Here is an 18,724-nt window from a genome sequence, read left to right on the forward strand (position 1 = left end):
GTGTGGAATGGAGGTGTAGAGCGATTTCACGTCTATGGTACACATCCATACTTCTTCGTTTTCTGGCAGGACAATTTGTTCAATTTTAGTGAGAAAATCTGTAGTCTTTTACATACGTTTGAGCTTTGATCACAAAATTTTGTAGGTGGACATCTAAAAATTGGCCTATTGGTTCGTGAATACTCTCTCTGGTGTTTACTATCGGACGAAATGGTGGTTGTTTTTGATCCTTGTGAATTTTAAGAAGCATATAGATTTTTGGTGTTTTAGGATGATCTTTAGTGAGGTATTTCTTTGTTTTGTCTGAAATTGTTCCTTCGCCATGTGCCTTCTCTACAATCTGTGTCAGCACTTCTTGAAATCTTTTGGTAGGATTATGTCCTAGTGAGATATATGTCTCTTCATCCTCTACATGTGCGTCTACTCGAGAAATGTAAAAGCTCGAATCCATGAGTACCATGGCTCCCCTTTATCAGCTCTTAGACAAATTATGTTAGGATTTTGTGATATTCTTTTGAGGGCGTTGTATTCTTTTTTGGATAGATTTTGAAATTTGGTACTCTTTTTGAAATTCAGTTTGCTGATATCATTGCTTATCAAAGTTTCAAATGTATCTAACGTTTTGTGACTCATAGGTGCCTGATAGTTGCTCTTGTTTCTAAGATGTTTCAATTGTTGATCAATTTCCTGGTTGGATTCAAGTTGTATGATGTTGTCGAAAAAAAGGCGTAACCTTAAGTTTCTCATTAATTTGAAAAGACTGACATCTAGTTCCAATTTGCTGGTGTTGTATGTCGGTACATAAGAGGTTCCCTTTTGTAAAGTTTGAAGTTCAATTTTGTTCAACTTGTAAGATGAAATATTGATTACTAGTTGGTTTTCATTCAGTTTTTCTTCCCCCTCTTCGCTTTGACTATCTGTGTTTGGACCTTTGTTGTTGTTTGGTCTCTTTCTTTTGCCCCTCCTGGGTCTTCGTGATCTCTGTGGCCTTCCTCAAAAAAAGGAACAGATGTGACTATTTGTGCAGATGTAGATGCCATTGAAGTTTTTCATGTTTCTTTTGTTTTAGTGATTATGGTTTCTCCCTCTGAAGATGATCTTTCAGTTTTCGTATTGGGAGTGTATGGTTTGTTCTGTCGTCTTTTAGCATACATTTCAGCCCAGGAGTAGACTTCACCCATTTTGTAATCAATAGAATCTCTTTTGTACTTCCTGACTTTACGTTCGTTAATCTCTACTGTGCATTTCTCTAGCTGTAAATTGATGTCTGTTAGGGTTTTCTGCCAATCTTCTTGTTCCATTATGGTCTGTAATTCTTCTTTGGACTTGGATATTTCTATCTCCAGATCTTCTAATGAAGAAATTAAGGTGATCCAATAAGTGTTCTTTAATAGTTTCTTTGTTTTCTCAATATGTTGCAAATCACATATTTCAATACATTTTTCTTTATAATCCAAATTCAATTCAACAATTTACGATAATCCCAATGCATTTCGTGTCATAGCTGGGCCGGCCGCTAAGCAGTTAGATTAACAGAGAGCAATTTTGATCACATGCAGCACATCGGGGAGCAGAATCTCCATGCTAGCGTACTCTTGGCCACTGAACAGCACAATTAGAAAAACAGGATATAAAAGGTTTTCATTTTATAGTATAAGATGGAAGGATCAGGTGCCGAACAATTTCCCAGCAGCGAAAAATGGCAGGCAGAATAGTAAACGTGTCAACAGTAAACAGCAATCGATCAAATCAATGGCTCTGAAACAGGAGGTTCAGGATGTGAAGGAATATTACGGTCAATTTGCGCCTGCGTTCACCTGCCCTAAGACCCAGAGAACACCACGAAAATTGAGGCACAGATGGAAAAGCAGGGATTGATACCAAAGGAAACCCACTGCACTGACCCAGAAAAAGTAAAAAAGACAAAGAAAGATAAGAGAAGAGAAAAAAGGCCATAGAAACAAAATAAAAAACGAAAAATCCCCTCCCCCAACGCTCCACCCTGAACCCCTGCAGATGACTACGCCCCCCCCCCGCCCCCAGCAGTGTGCCTGTCGCCCGAGAACCAAACCCGAAATATAGAAGAAGAAGAGAGAAAAGAGAAAGAAAGGAAACCTCACCCAACGGGGAAGTGGAGGAGGGCGATAGTCTATGCGCTCCCGGTCTCTCCCCCCCGCCCTATCAAAGGGGCCCCCCTAAGCCAACACAAGTAAAGTTGTCCACCATACAAACATACCCCGGGGGAACCACAAACCCCCCGCCCCAGAATCCGTCTGTTAATGAAGCAGTCCCGTTACCAATAGATCCATCGTAAACGATTCAACCCACAATCTCAGCCTTGGCCCCGTCTAACAAAGTTGCCGAGTCCCTCGGATAAGAAAAGCCCCATCCCCGGAAAGTCAAAGTTCACACAGAAGCAGCCGGAGCTTGAGTCAGCAAATGGGAGAGGAATAGCAGGTCCCAACGCACACGGCTTGCACCAACGATGTCCCTTCCCGTCCTCGAAGCCAAGCATCATTCCATCCGCCATGTTGGGAGACCGATTGGGGAGGAAGTGCGACTCGTTCCGACACAGATCAAAGTGTGGGCCAACAGTGTCCAGGATGGGGGAAGCAGTGAAATGCTCCGATAACTGTAGGACCGATGTTTCCGAGAACGTGAGAGAGTCACCAATCTCAGCACACACAATGAATTCCATTTTTCGGGGGCAGGCACAGCTTCAAGCACCGGGTCCAAACGCACCAGTAGGGCTTCCAACAGGGGGCAAGTCGGCTGCCGGGTCTCAAAGATCAAGTCAGGGCTTGTTCCCGGTCCTATGATCCCATCTGTTCCCGACAGCCAATGATTGACCTGGGCCCTCACCATCGCGTGGAGCGCCGCAAGTTCCGCCATTACCATTCGCAAGGAATGGCCACATTGAGTCCGTTCTGCCAGGTTCCATACGGCCGCAGGCATAACGATCCCCACGGAGAGGTCCCCATCTCCGGGGCAGGATACGCCGGAGCTGAAACAGGCCGTGAGGGACGGGCCAGCAACATGCAGCAACGCGCGGCGGGACCCCTACCCCGGGGCACCAGCGGTGCTAGTGCCGGGCCTCCGGGCCGGGGTCCCCGCGACGCAGCACCGCGCACCACCCGTCGCCTCACCTCAGGTACAGCACCAGGCAGCAGATGGTTGCAAAGTAGTTCAGAGAAATTTTCGAAAGTTCCAAGGGCTGGACCCAACCACCCTCGGCAGTCCGTTGTTGTTCACTTTGGACCCGGGTAGACCAGCAATCGAGACCCCGGCTTCCAGTCTGGGTTAGGCCTCAAAACATTTTCGATGTTACTGCACACCAGAACATCAGAAAAATTCTGTGATCACACCACCGGGATGCAGACTAGTTCACCCACACGAATCCGGGGCAGGAGATCAGGAAATTCGACAGGATAAGCGAGCGTAGGACGGGGGTCAGCGGAGCCGGGAGACTATGCGGCCATCTTTCCGCAATCAAACTTAAGATTACAGATGGTTATTAAATAACCTAAACATATTTCCAATTAATATCTTAATTAGGTCTAGGTTTCAACAGTGCAGATGTCAAACAGACCAATAGCTACTAATATACTGAGAATGGGCTCGAGATGCATCCTTGTAACCTCTGGCTTTCTTCTACCAGCTTTTTTCCAGCAATGGCTTAAGTTTTTGTCATTAAACTGCGGGCTCAACCCTGTGGAAAATTCAACATTTCCTACCTAATGCTATTTGGGTGTATCCTTCAGTCTTCACTCTAGTGCTTGCATTAAACTGCATGAAGGGCTACTTTACAGCTGTCACTGCCCTCTGTCTGTTCTGGTCGGCTCCCTCCCTTGTGTGTCGCTCTCATGTGATAATGCAGCATGTTTTAGCACAATAAACTCAGATCTACTGGCTTTCAGAATGCTTGCAGAAATTGTATATGCAGATATAAGCAAATCTGCAAACAATTATCAAGTGGTGTCCAGCTGAGGAGAATCCCTTACAGCTTCAGGGATATAAGGTAGCATGCCGAGAACACCATTTTTAAAATGTCTTTAAGTTAAATTGAAACATTCTCAGGAAACAGTTTTAGTATTCAAATCAAGTTTTAGTTTGCAAGGGGTCGTTTATTAAAAGGTTTTCTTTCAAATTAGACAAGCTGGGCCTTTATATTACTGCTTTACGTAGTCCTATTTTGATGCTTATTTAATTGTGCCAATCATGTTTTCCAATTAACATGACTTACTCTTACATACTACCTAAATGAGAGTGTAGAAGTCCTTCTACATATTCCTCCTCTGCAAATGAAACCCTTCAGCCAGACTCTGCAGGAGACTTTGCCTCATGCTTATTAGACTGCAATTCAATTAGTTTATTTGTTACGGAACTCCAACGGAGGTCCACAAAAATACACCAATACAATAAAAAAAGACATACTTTATAACAAATACAATTCTTAATAAATATCCAGTAATGTTTTTAAAAAATGAAATATTCTATAACAAGTCATTTCATTTGGAGGGGACAACACAAAAGATTGTGCCTCCTGAGCAGAACGAATGTTACATTTAATAAATAAGGGTCTCAAAAACGTTCGCCTTGCCCTTAGAAGTTCTGGGCACACAAATAACATATGATTAAGATCCTATTAAACTAACACCAGTCATCACATTTACTGAGAGCTAACAAAAACCTGCGGTAATATGTGGTTTGCTGCAGGTTATCTCTTAATGTTCTATGATGGGGAAATAAAAGGATAGCAGAACTTTTAAATATCAGATTATTAAATCAAATAAATCACGCTATCTTATTTCCTCAAGTTTGCACTTTAAAAAAAGTTTCATACCCCACGGCTGAGGCTAAAGTCAAGTGCCCTCCCTCCTCATCAGCCCAGAGTAGAACATTTCTTTATGAACATATCAAATGTTCCCTGGAATGATGCCAGTCCTCCTACCTTCCGTGCAAACTCTGGGAGAACAAACGAGGCCCGATGAACATCGGAATTGTAATACCGGAGGTTCCTTCCTTCCACCTGCTCCTGGGAAAGCTCCTGCACTGGCACTTTGAAATTCGTATTCTAGACAAAAAAAGAAAAATACAGTTTTACAGAATAAAATCCACAAAAATGGCAAGAAAAATGTTAAAGTATACAATAAAGGTAGGAAACATAAAATACTAGCCAAACTCCAGTACTTTTTTTGAGGCAGGGTTCTGGTTCTGTGAATTGGTCCAGGTTGAAAAGTGCTGGAGTCTGAGCTATTAGAAGACAAGACTAGGAGGGCACAGGTGGCTCTCTAAACAAACCAATGACTTGTCTTTGTACGTGGTTTATAAAAGCACGGACATTTATTCAAATTATTACAATGATATAAAAAAAAGAAACATCTAAATATTCTATTTGAACTGATCACTATCTTTTTACGGTATTTACATTTTGTCTCCTATGGTTTAAAAAAAATACAAATCTTCTGATTGCACACACCATAAAGATATATTGTAAAATAAAACATCCAAATCACCTAAGGGAAACTCAAGAACCTTGTGTACCTGGTGCAAATTCTGGTGAAAACTTCTGCAGAGCAACCTGGGCTAAGCAAACTCCTGCAAATCGAATGACACAATGCATAGGACGTAAAAGGCATACGTTGAGGCTGATCCTCAAGCTCTAGCAGAGGACTGCTACTGTCTTAGGTATCCTCTGCTTACTCTTCCTTAACCACTCCTCGTCTTAAAATAGACACACCCACATATAACAAGAAGGAGGCTACTGCTTTACATGGATCTGTTAAGCTTATCAGTACCGGGGCTAGTTCGAGCTATATAAAACTCTAAAAAAATAAAAATAAAAGTATGCTTCATGTTCCATGGGATTTTTCTGCGAGTCAAACACATGGGAACAGATGTAGCATTTACCTTTACTGAACTCAGAGTGGGCTCTTCTATGAGTTTTTTCAGAGCACCGGAGTATCTTTTTAAGTTCAGAAAGAGTTTATTGAATAATAAATGGTGTCAATACAATATACATAGGTGATACAAAAAAGAAAACAAAAGTATTCTAGAAAAGCATAGCATGAATAACAGAGGTAGACTGGCTGTAAAGAATAAATGAGGCTGTACAGTAAAAAAAAAATGAAAAGGCAACAGTAATAAAATCTGTTACAAAGTAAAATATTTAGGAACAATAAGGTCAATCAGGGAGGTTTTGAGACTTTCTGCTGAATGGGTGATAAATGAAATGATTTTTTAGCACAAGCATCAAGGTGTAATGTTATATAGGAAGCCATAAATTGGTGCGTTTCGTTGCCATATGAAGAGGAAAAACAAAGGTAGTAAGTATCTAGCCTATGGTTATGACAAACATTATACCACCATGCTTTGAAAGAGAGATTTGTAAAATTCTTCCAATTAACAGTAATTTGTTGGAATGCAACCGCTATCAGTAAATCAATGATTCGCACATCAAAAGTAACATGATCCCAACAATGCGAAAGACTGCCTAAAAAAATGTGGGTAAAAGTAAAAGTAAAAGGAATTTGAGTGTGAAAGATATCATTGATTTGGGACCAAATTTGTTTCCAAAAATCATGAATGATATTGCAAGAAAAGAGCATGTGGAATAGAGTTGCATTGGGTGAAGAGCAGGACCAACAGAGGTCAGGGACAGAAGAGAATTTTTTACTAAGCACATGTGGTGTAAAAAGAAGTCTATTATAAATGAAAAATAATGTCTATGTTAAATTGGCCGATCTAGAGGATTTGCGAATCTTGGTCCATAACTTATCCCACAAAGACATGGACCGAGAGATGGCAAAGTCGCATTCCCATTGTTCCTCTACCATAAACTTTGGACGAGGAGAAGGTATGGAACGAAGGAATGTATAAATGAGAGAGGCTTTAGAGGAGGTAGTTAATAAGGAGTGGAGTTGTGAGGCAAGGTTAGGAGATGTAGAACGATTGTGAGAAAGTTGGATCTGGGAGTAAGTAGACATAACCGCTTCTTTAAGTGTGAGATATTTACGAGCAAAGGAAACGGGAAGATTAAAAGATTGGCGTAGTGTTGAAAAAGGTAAAAAAGTGGAGTGAGAAAGAGTTGAGAAACCCAAATTAAACCCTTCTGCCTCCAAGATTTCCAATAAAAAGGTTTGTTATTGATAAGGAGACTTTTATTATGCCAAATAGTAGTAGATAAAAAATCAGCAACGGAAGAGGGAGGGGCTGGAGAGGAGGCTAAGAGTAGCTTGACAGTAAATTTGTGAATGGGAGTGGATGATAACTGTGGTTTACGGGAAAAAGATAGAAATTCAGCAAAAGTAAAGGGGGAGAGAGAGAGAGACGTTCTACCGTAACCCATAGAGGACAAGGCTCATCAGGGTGTTGCAGCCAAAAGGAGGCTTGGCGCCAAAGGAAGGCTTTGTGATAGGTTGGAAAGTCCGGGAAGTTGACACCACCCTCTGATTTAGGACGTGTTAATCTAAGGAGAGACATACGGGATTTTTTTGCCTAGCCAGAGAAAAGAAGAAACAAGCATTTGCAATGCAATTGGTCTCGCCTTTGGGACCTTATGTGTATTTAGCTCTGCAGCACATTAGCCTGAGTGCTGAAACATTTACTGTTCTCTAACACAGAATTCCGCAGGGTTACAGAAAACCACTGCCAGGTTCAGCAGAGTTATTCTATTCTTGCCTGCCTCAGAATGAGACCCTTAGAGCCTAAAATCGTTTGTGAATCGAAGCACCGCCCCTCACCGTGATCAGAGCTGAATGCACATTTTCTCATCCTAGACAACTTGACCAGTTGCACACTTCCCCCACACCTTGCTTTAATATGTGTTTCTCTGCACAACCCTGAGGCCACAAGCCTCAGCACAGTATCCAAACAGCAGTTATTATGTATGGGGGAAAACACTTTTACAGGTGGAAAAGTTCAATAACAAACTCCGATATATTCTCTTGCAGTGCCCGGAAACAGGTCCGCGCTCCGAGGCAGATTATCACACTCAGCGCCAGCACACTGAATTCCTCAGCAGTCACACTTAGAGCTAGCGCTCTGAATACCTCAGCAGTCACGCTCAGAGCTAGATCACTGAATACCTCAGCAATCACACTCAGTGCTAGCGCACTGACTACCTCAGCAGTCACACTCAGAGGTAGCGCACTGAATACCTCAGCAATCACACTCAGAGCTAGCGCACTGACTACCTCAGCAGTCACACTTCGAGCTAGCGCACTGAATACCTTGGCAGTCACACTCAGAGCTAGCGCACTGACTACCTCAGCAGTCACACTCAGAGCTAGCGCACTGACTACCCCAGGAGTCACACTCAGAGGCAGAGCACTGAATAGCTCAGTGGCGTCAGACTCAGAGCCAACACACCGAATACACCAGCAGTCGCACCCAGGGGCAGATAACTGAATATCTCAGTAGTGTCAGACCCAGTGCTGGTGCCTTGAATGCCTCAGCAGTCACAATCGGAGCCAGCGCAGTGAATGCCTCAGTAGTAACTCTCAGGGACCGAGAACGGAATAGCTCAGTGGTTTCAAACTCAGAACCGGCGCAATGAATACCTCAGCAGGCACATTCAGAGCTAGCGCACTGAATACCTCAGTGGTTTCAGGCTTAACGACGGCGCACTGAGTACCTCAGTAGTGTCACACTCAGAGCCGGAGCACTGTATTCCTCAGCACTGTCAGTCACACTCAGTGACAACGCACTGAATACATCAGTGCTGTCACTCAAGAAGCATATAACTAAATACCTTAGCAGTGTCACACTCTGAGCTTGCTCACTGAATAAGTCAGCGGTGAAACACTCAGAGCCAGCGCACTGAATACCTCAGCAATGTCACACCCAGAGCCAACACACTGAATACCACAATGGTTTCAGACTCAGAGCCGGCGCACTGAACACCTCAGTGGTTTCCGACTCCTAGCCAGCTCACTGAAAAAATACCTCAGCGTGTCACACGCAGAGCCCGCGCATTGCTTTACTCAGCAATTTCACACACAGAGACAGTGCACTGAATCCCTCAGCAGTGTCATTTAGAGGCAGAGTACTGAATACCTCATCAGTGTCACTCAGAGGCCGCGCACTGAATATATCAGCAGTGTCACACTCGAGCCAGCGCACTGAATAACTCAGCAGTGTCACACTAAGAGCCAGTGCACTGAAAAAAAACAGCAATGGTGTCACACTCAGGGATAGAACACTGAATACCTCAGCGGTGTCACTCAAAGGCAGAGCACTGATTCCCTCAGCAGTGTCCGACTCGAGCCAGCACATTGAATACCTCAGCAGTATCACACTAAGAGCCAGCGCACTGAAAACAAGTACCTGCCCGGCGGGCACGCTCCTAGACCGGATGTGGGACACCCTATGAGCTTGGCAGAAACAGACCCTTTAACTCACTTCTCACCGCCATGCCGCGCGGGGACCAGGAGCCACGCACCAGCCCGCTGAGACCGGTAGGATGGACAAAAGGGCGCAGAAAATGTAAACCGTTTAGTTGGAGGTGATGAGTGGGCTCTTCTTCTCAAGCCCCCATCGCCATACCCCGGGGGACATAGGATGAGGGCTGAAATATGCAACTTGTGTCCTTCAATTGTACTCCTGGCGACACTACATCGAGTCTGTATGGCAGAGTCAGAATAACTCCTATACTGCGAGGGGAAAAAGAACAAGCATTAAGTTTAAATCTGTGCGCGGCGCCACTTCACGGACACCGCGCTCGTTTTTTAAAATATATTTTTTAACTTTAACACTGCGCCGTGTGTCCTTGAAGCAGGCACTGTGCTCAGTGTTAAAGTTAAGAAACATATAAATAAACTGAGCGCAGTGTCCGTGAAGCGGCGCCGCGCTCAGTTTCAAAGTTAAAATAAAAAGTACACCTAAAAGCCAGCGCTGTCACAATATTAAATCAAAGCCATCAACGAAATCAACTAATAGCCGCTCTAATGACTTACCACCGCTGAACCGTAATTACAATGTTTTCCATTGTTAACCAGCTCCGACAGCGAAAGCGAAACCTTCCTTGGGGCGGGACTTCTGTCTTCGGAAGCCCGCGCACGCGCCCACGGAAAAGCAGTGCTGTATGTGTGTAGGTGCGCTCCTGTATGTGTGTGCCTTCCTGCCTGCAAGTGTGTGTTCAGTGTGGCTTTCCTTGCGCATGGGAATATGAGGCACGGTGACGGGAATATGAGGCACGGCGACGTGCGCGCCCACAAGGTACAATCTCCGGCAGGAGAAGCTCGTGACAGTCTGCTGTCCACATTCCCCCGAAAGTGATTAAATAAGTTGTCTCGCCCTAGACAGCAAAAGCTTTCGCTTTTGCTTTCGTCTAGGCGAGACCTAAAAATTGTGTTAATCTTCTTAAAGAACTTCATGGGAATGGGAACCGAACTATTAGAAATAATATATAAAACAATAGGGGATAACATGATTTTAATGGTATCAAGGCGTCCCCACCATGAAAGATAGAGTGGATGCCATCTGGTGGTGAGATCGGAGAGTTTCTGGGTGCATTTGTTGAGACAAAGTGAGACTGTGTCTGTAATGGAAGGAGTGACATGTAAGCCTAGGTATTTGGTGTGAGGAGGGACTCCAGGTGAAATTAGAGGCAGCGAAATCAGGTTTGAAGGTATATTTTGTGAGAGGTAGAATTTTGCATTTGTCATTGTTTACCTTGTAGCCAGAAATCTGCGAATACTCACGTACTTCAGCAAGGAAGGCAGGAATGGAGTCAGTAGGGTTGGAGATAAAGAGTAAAATGTCATCTGCATAGGCAGCAAGTTTGATGTGAGAATGTGGTGTCCGAAAGCCATGTATGTCAGGATTCTATCTAAGTTGGGAAAGAAAGGGTTCCAAAGCTAAATTAAAGAGAAACGGGGATAGAGGACATCCTTGCGGTACACCTCTACCCAAATCAAAAAAAGAGGAAACCAGACATTTGCACAGACCGCTGCTCTGGGATTGGAATAAAGAAAGGAAATTAAGGATATAAACTTAGGACCAAACCCGAACCATTTAAGGGTAGAGAAAAGGTAGGTCCATTCTACCCTATCGAACGCTTTCTCTGCGTCTAAGGCAATAGCCGCAAGAGAATTTTGAAAGCGTGGGGATTTAGATAAAACATTAAAAAGAAGTCTTGTGTTATCCGTAATAAAGCGTCCCTTAACAAATCCAGATTGCTCGGGCCAAGTAAGTCAGGTAAAAAGGGGTCTGATCGAGCTGCTAGTAATTTAGCATAGATCTTATAATCAATGTTGACAAAGGAGATTGGTCTATCATTTTTACAATATCTAGTATCTTTCCCTTCCTTAGGGATGATACAACTATGAGCATCAGAAAAGGTACCTGAGGAGCTGCCAAGGGTAACAAATGAATCTATGAGGGAATGTAATTTAGGCATTAGCAATTTGGAAAAATGAAGATAAAATTCAACAGTAAACCCATCAGGTCCAGGAGCTTTATCTTTTTTGAGAGATTGGAGAGCGGAAAGTAATTCTTGTTGGGAAATGTCCAATTCCAAAGAGGCCAAGTCAATAGGGAAATGGTCTGGTTGGTGAATAGTAGAGAAGAAATTAGAAAGATTGGGAGTGGGATGAGTCTCAGAGGAATAAAGGGTAGAGTAGAAACTGGAGAATTCATCTAGAATATCATAGTCTTTATGTTTAAGAATAGCGTTATCATCAAATACAGATTCAATGTTCAATTTATTGTGTTTGACCTTCAAGTAATTAGCCAGAATTTTCCCCGCTTTATTTTTCCCACCATAAAATGTCGAACTAGATTTCAATAGGTAGAGAGAGGCGTCTTCTGTGGATTTTTTGTTAAATTTCAATTTGGCGTCAATAAGTGCTGTCAAGGTTTCCTTCGAATGAGAGGTAGAGTAGGAGTGTTCCAAACCCTTGATTTTTTGAAGAAGATCGCTAGTGTGCTTACGAGCGGTCTTCCGTTCCTTAGCCACATAATTGATGATGAAATCCCTGGCTGTGGCATTGAATGCACCCCAAATAGTGTGGGTAGGAATAGAAGGGGTATCATTAATGGCAAAATATTCGTTGAAAAAAAATCAGTGAAGGAGGCGGTAAATTTAGGATCCAAAAGCAAAGAATTATTGAAACGCCACCTCTTGGGCCCAATGACCTTGGGGAGGATATCAATATTAATAGAGACTGGGACGTGATCAGATAATAGGATAGGGCCAATTTCCGCATGAGTGAGAGATTGGGAAAGATGATGGGAAACAAAAATTTAATCAATACGTGATTGGGAATGGTGAGAAGGAGAATAAAAGGTAAATTCTTTAGTCGTTGGATTACATAAACGCCAAGCATCAATAAGTTTATGCTGCGACACTGCTTGAGTAAAAAGTTTATGAGGCTTGTTCGGAACGAAGGATGCTTTAGAGTGTCGATCCAAAAAAGGATCAAGAGGCTGGTTACAGTCTCCTGCCATGATGAAATTATCATCAATGAGATTGGTGATGCGAGTAGCCATCTGGCGCCAAAAATTTGGGTCACCGCCTGTGGGAGCATAAACATTTAGAAGAGAGAGTGAAACACCCCTTAAGGAAAGCTTGACATATAACCATCTACCATCGGTATCAGATTCAGTAGCCAACAGGGAATAAGAAAGAGATTTACGAATTAGAATAACACCATTGCGCTTACCATCCCCAGGAGCGAAACACACCTCTCCCACCCAACCTCTTTTAAGCTTAACAGATTCCGCTTCAGACAAATGAGTTTCTTGCAGGAAAGTAAAATCCACATTCAATTTGGCAAGGTGAGAAAGAATTCTTTGTCTCTTAATGGGAGAATTAAGACCTTTGACGTTCCATGAAACGATACGTACTGACATTAAAAACAATAAGATAAAAGATAGCAAATACAATAAGAAAAAGCCTCAGGACAGAAAAAAACAAGAAAAGATGAAAAAAGGAGAAGTAGAGACAGGAATTTAGATAAAGTATATATACTAACATACATCAAATAACAAGACGGAATATAGAATCCAAGAGAAAAGAAAAGTCTTGACTTGATTAGGAGAAAAACGAACAAGTGACAAGCCATGCCTACAATACGAGAAAAAGCAATGAAGTAAGGAAAACGATGAGAGGAAGATGGAAGGAGAAGTAGGAATGACACCTGACTGAGAAATACTGAAAAACGAGGAGGAAAGGGGAAAAAGCAATGAAGTAAGGAAAACAATGAGAGGAAGATGGAAGGAGAAGTAAGAATGACACCTGACTGAGAAATACTGAAAAACGAGGAGGAAAGGGGAGCACCAGAGTATCTTGAAGCACATGATGACCTTAAACGGTTGTTGGCAGCGTTCCTAAGGTTACAACCAAGTGGTGCCTCCAACAAAAAGGTTTCAAGTAAGATACTGTTCGCCTCTAACCTGATGGGATATATATATATTGACATTTCTTGACATGTCCAGGATTGCCATCTTAATTTTGAACTATAACTGTACAAACACAAGACTTCCTACTTCTCTATTGCGATTGATGCAGCAGCTGCAGCCTCAAATGCAGAAATAAAGAAGCCGGCTTAGCTGTAGAATATTCTAATCAGTCAGTCAGACAGCAAACGTCTGCCTATGAATGCTTATTACTGAACTAATTCCGTCCTTGGATGAGCTAAGCAATTGCTTTGGCAGTGTTTGATTGAAGCAAACAAGATATTACAAAACCCTCCTTATCTCCCCCTCCTCTCAAGACTGCAGTGCACAACATATTATGAACAGTGGGTGATATAAAAAGGTTGATACAAGAACCCTACCAGTTCCTTTAAAGGTGGTCAAGGCATGTGAAATACTCACCGGGTTCTTACTGCACAGCATGAAGCCAATCTGTCCACTGGGATAGGTAGGGATGGTGCAGTAGGCGTATCCCACTACTGGAAAGAGAGACTTGCAGAAGTGATGCATCTCCTTAATAAGGTCCAGGTGCAACCACTGGCATTCTCCTGCAAGAAGAACATGAGGATTTTAAGGAAGAGTCATGCTCCCTACATCATGGAAGAAGGTTTTCTAGTAATGAACTGGAACAAGAGATTCACACCTCCTATACCCTAGAGAAAGCTTTCCAGTATTGGACCAAGACCTGAGAACCACTTTCAAAGCAAAAGGCTTTGGAAGCCACAGGCTGGAACCTCGAAAACACACCTTTTACAACCAGTAAAAAAAATTCAAGTATGAAGAGAGAAGCCCAAGCACAATACCTTCTGCATGCAGGGCAAATCTTCCTAAAAAGTGGAATCAGAGTGCCAATTCGATTTCATCCAAGGAAGGACATTCCAAACCATAATTTGTAGGGGTAAACCAAATCTTCTCAACTCAATAAAGAATATTCTCAGCCTCAAACGGAACCAGTGATCACCTTCTGAACACAAAGAAGGACCTCCTACGTCACAGACTAGTTGTGGAGAACAGCACTTCGCAAAAAATAGTTAATTGAATGGATGGAACTGATTAACAATACAACCAGTGCCATATAAAATACTTAAGAAATATTCTAGATAATGAGGACCACATGTTTCAACCAAAGATAAAAAGGCCAACAAATAAAACTTGAAAACACAGACTGAGACCTCAGTACCACTCACCCTGTAGTCAATAAAGAATAAACCAAGCCACAGTACCTCTCTTCTTACCCCTTCAACCCCACTCCAATAGGCTAGGAAACATAGAGGGGACATGGAGAATATTAGCTCTACTTTGAGGACACAACCCACAGCCACCATTGCCCTCCTGAGAATAATAATACAATTCTATGGCTTCTGGGACAGAACAGGCACCTCACCCTGGCAGCATAGGATGCCGTCCTCCCTGAGTGCAGTCTTCATCAGCTGATAGTAGGATTCCTTGAAGAGGCTCTCAGCTGGACCTGTGGAACAGAGGACACATCAAGTGCGTACACGTTATTGAAGACTTTTTATCTGTTACCACTGTTTTACACCTTCCTGCTCTTGTATATTTATCAGATATGCATTCTCCATCAGGGCTTGGTTTTGGAAAGCGCGACTTCCTTTTCTCAAACGTTTGTTTCGGCTTCGATTGAATACTTCTCTCCAATGACTCTCTGTGAAGGTGATCGGCAACCAACAAAAGTACCAGGCACAAAGGCCAGTTTCAGACAGTCAAATTGGTACTTTTTCAACATGCATGCTGTCTTGTTGATGGTGCATGTAAATAGGTTTATGCTGTTGATACAAAGGTCTGGTTGGCTTGGTAATGATCTGTCGCCCTTCCTTGTAATGTAATGAACGCCGCATTGAACTTAAGACTCATCTCTGATTGACATTAGAGCAGTGGGACACCAAGAATGCACCCTCTTTCAGAGTGGAGGGTAATTCTGCATCAACCCAGGCTATGTGATGGGTGAGAGGAGTGGCAGTGACAGTATGTAATATGTAACTAAGTTAAAGTCTAAAATGCATTTATCAGTCTGTTACATTCCCCTCTCCCAGCTCCACATAACCTACTTTTATTTATTTATTTTTTAGAGTTTTATATAGAGCGAACTAGACCCGGAGATATCAGGAATCAGAGCGCTTTACATGAGCACCAGCTTGTTACAGGTGGACACATTCATTTTTTTTTTGCTAGGCACGAGGAGATTAAGTAATTTGCCCAGAATCACAGGATGTTGAGCGTCGTTGCCGAGACTCAAACCCGGTTCCCCAGCTTCGAGGTCGACCGCTTTAGCCGTAAGGCTACATCCTCTAATGCCTAACACAGCTGCACAAGTAGGTTACAATAAGTCAGTTTCTTTACTTTTCTTCAATACACGCACATGCATGGTTTTCCTGCCCCAAACAGCACGTTGTAATGTTTTGTGAACCCAGGTGCCACTTTTGTGTAATTTTCACATGAAATGTGCGTTAGGTGAGCCAAGAAGCTATTGCGCTATGGTTTTGTGGCATTCACAATCACACCAAATACTGGCATAACTTGAAAAAACAAGAAAAGCTTGTGTGTACCAAAACATTGGATACTTATCTCTGCAAGCACCAGCAGAGCTTGACTAAAGGTTGCAAATGTAAGGGCAAGACATGCAATAAAAGACATTATGTTTTTCGTGGTGGGAGGAAATAAAGGTATGGCAACAAAAGAGGGGTGAAATACTGCTGAGGTGGGATGTGGTAAAACAATAGAGGATCCAATATTAAAGTGATAGGACCACAGCAAAGTAAGCAGCAGGAGTGAGAAGAGTCTCTGAAATGCAGAAGATTTTCCACTTCCCCATAGACACAGAAGTGGACGGATGCATTTGCCACCTTACCCACAGGATCTGAAGAGTCTGTGATGATCACATCAAAGGCGTCCTGGTTCTGTTTCATGAACTCAAAACCATCTCCGACATGTAGGGTGAGTTTCGGACTAGAGTAGCCTGAGGCTAGGCTGGGAAGGTACTTTTTTGACACTTCTATTACAGCCTGTAAGAAAAAACCCACAACATACATCTGAAATGGGTGCAATGAAATTATAGTTCATAATTTCCTTCCTTCCACTCAGTCTTTAAGCAGTGAAGTCTTCTACTCTTAGAATTTCAGACATGTCAAGCTAAATCGAGAAAAACTGCAAATACATCTAAAACAGGCAATCACCAGAGTACACAGGATCTAGGCAGGAACATAATGCTAGACCAACAAGTCACCGGAAAGCCTCTAGATAAAAAAGAAATGCGGTCGGAGTGTCCCACTAAAGTAATCAGGTACACCTAGGTCCAGTTTACCCAGCCAACAGGTTACAGCAGTTCATTTTGGAATTCCAGTATCTCTACAGGACAGGTTTAAGTATAAACTTTTATTTCATCCACAACTTTTCAACCAAAATTCTAAAAGATTGGCGTAGACTGGGGACGAGTGCTGTGGGATGGATTGGGGTACAGAGGGGTAGATTGGGAGGTTTATAGTAGGGTAGACTGGAATGGAGTGGGGTAGATTGGAGTGGTGTGGAGCAGATTGGAGCAGGGTGGAGTGGGGTAGATTGGGTGAATTGTAGTAGGGTAGATTCGAGAGGTGTGTAGTGGGGTGCAGTAGACTAGGGTAGAGTGTGGGGAGATGGGAGCGGGGCAAGTGGTGTGGAGTGGAGAGGTTTAGAGTGCTGTGGCATGTTGAGTAGTAGAGTGTCTTTGATGGAAGGGTGTATAGTAGTGGGGCATGTCACGAGTGGAGTGGCGCAGAATGGATTAGCGTGGAATAAAGGGGAAGGGAGTGGCGAGGAGTGTGGTAGTGTGGAGTATGTATGGTATGGTAGTGCTCTATTACTTTGAAACATGTTTTATGTACTTTCTGGGCTTCAGCCAGCCCATAGGTTTCTTATGTGCTGGCTCCATCGTCGCTCTCCTATTCTTTCTCCCAATTTGCCTATGGCATGCATGCGTTCTGTGTCTCTCTGCGTTTAGCCCTCCCCGAGCAAGGGCCAATTACTCTATCAATACACTGGTCACATTTTAGCATCTGCTTAGGAACTATTTTTATCTTTGTTGAAAAGCAATTCACACGGTCGGTCCGGTTTTCACTCGCTCCTCTCCATTTTTGCAAACAGGCCTGTAAATCTTGTTCTTATATATATATATATATATATATTTTTTTTTTTTAGAGTTTTATATAGCGCAAACTAGACCCGAAGATATCAGGTATCAGACCGCTTTACATGAGCACCAGTTTGTTACAGATGGACACTGTAGGAGGGTGGATACCTGACTATGGTTACCCCAGATTTTCTACCTAGTGTTTAGCTGGTTTTCGACTTAGTTGGCCTGGGATCCTGCTAATCAGGGCCCCAGGCTATCTGCTCTCTCTGTAAAATGGACTCCATGCACCCTAGGTGCATTACCAATTTGGTACTGGACACCATGTCAGCCCCTATACAGTGCACTATAGGTGCCCAGGGCATAGGTGCATCCAAGGCCTACCAGGGACTGCAGCATATCTTTTGCCACCCCTGGCTGGTACTTAAATTGACACAACTGTCTGATCACCCAGCTGGATCAAGGTGGTGTAATCACCCCTTGCTTAGATATAGTATACCTTTATCTAAACCTATATCTGGACACATATATACCTATAAGTCACTCCTATGGCAGGCCTTAACAATCCTGGAGGCAGAGCGCTTGGTTTTATGTGAGATGGTGCTCTAGCATGAGCTGAGCCTGTCTGCAGCTGCCGGGACCAATTCCCTAAGCTGTTCCGGGATATTGCCATACCATATACTCTTAAGTGCATTATAATCCTCGCGGTTATGTGCTAACTTTGGTTTGGCTTTATCAAAACATGCTGTGTAAGGTGTCATACGATTTGGAATACTACCCCCTCGCCATTCCTGGCGACGGTGGTAGCATTCCACCCTTCTAGAGGGAGAAGACATGTTACTTTGCTAAAACGCGGTTAATTCTAACCAGAGCCTCAGCATCACAAAATGGATGCTGCTGCCACAGACACGAGTCTGACCTCCTACTGCTGACCGAAACCTGGCAGGGGAGGCCTGGATAAAGGGTTTCCTGTCGCAGGGAGGTGCTACACCTCCCCAGACAGGAGATAGTGGATTGTAGCAGGGAGGTTTGAAAGAAACTAGACACTGCCTGGGGAGCACAAGGCTTCCTCTTGCATAATCCAGTCAAACCGGTTCTGGGGCACACCAGCCCCAGTCCTGGCGTGAAACTGGACAAAGGGAAAGGGGTGTAACCACCCCCTTCCCTGGTCCCACCCATAGGAGG

General features: G+C 43.3%; 1 protein-coding gene across 1 annotated transcript in view; it reads right to left on the bottom strand.

Moving 5' to 3' along the window:
* LOC147665176 (spermidine synthase) overlaps positions 1-18,724 on the bottom strand; it is a 106,252-nt gene that overhangs the window by 15,899 nt on the left and 71,629 nt on the right. The window contains exons 4-7 of the mRNA XM_086949699.1: positions 16,286-16,439; positions 14,804-14,887; positions 13,822-13,967; positions 4,952-5,074 (exon numbers count right to left, since the gene is read on the bottom strand). Coding sequence (XP_086805825.1) covers positions 4,952-5,074; positions 13,822-13,967; positions 14,804-14,887; positions 16,286-16,439 — 507 coding nt within the window. The remainder of the gene's footprint in view (positions 1-4,951; positions 5,075-13,821; positions 13,968-14,803; positions 14,888-16,285; positions 16,440-18,724) is intronic.

Source organism: Lissotriton vulgaris, unplaced genomic scaffold (assembly GCF_964263255.1).
Source record: "Lissotriton vulgaris unplaced genomic scaffold, aLisVul1.2 SCAFFOLD_2834, whole genome shotgun sequence".
Lineage (NCBI taxonomy): Eukaryota > Metazoa > Chordata > Amphibia > Caudata > Salamandridae > Lissotriton > Lissotriton vulgaris.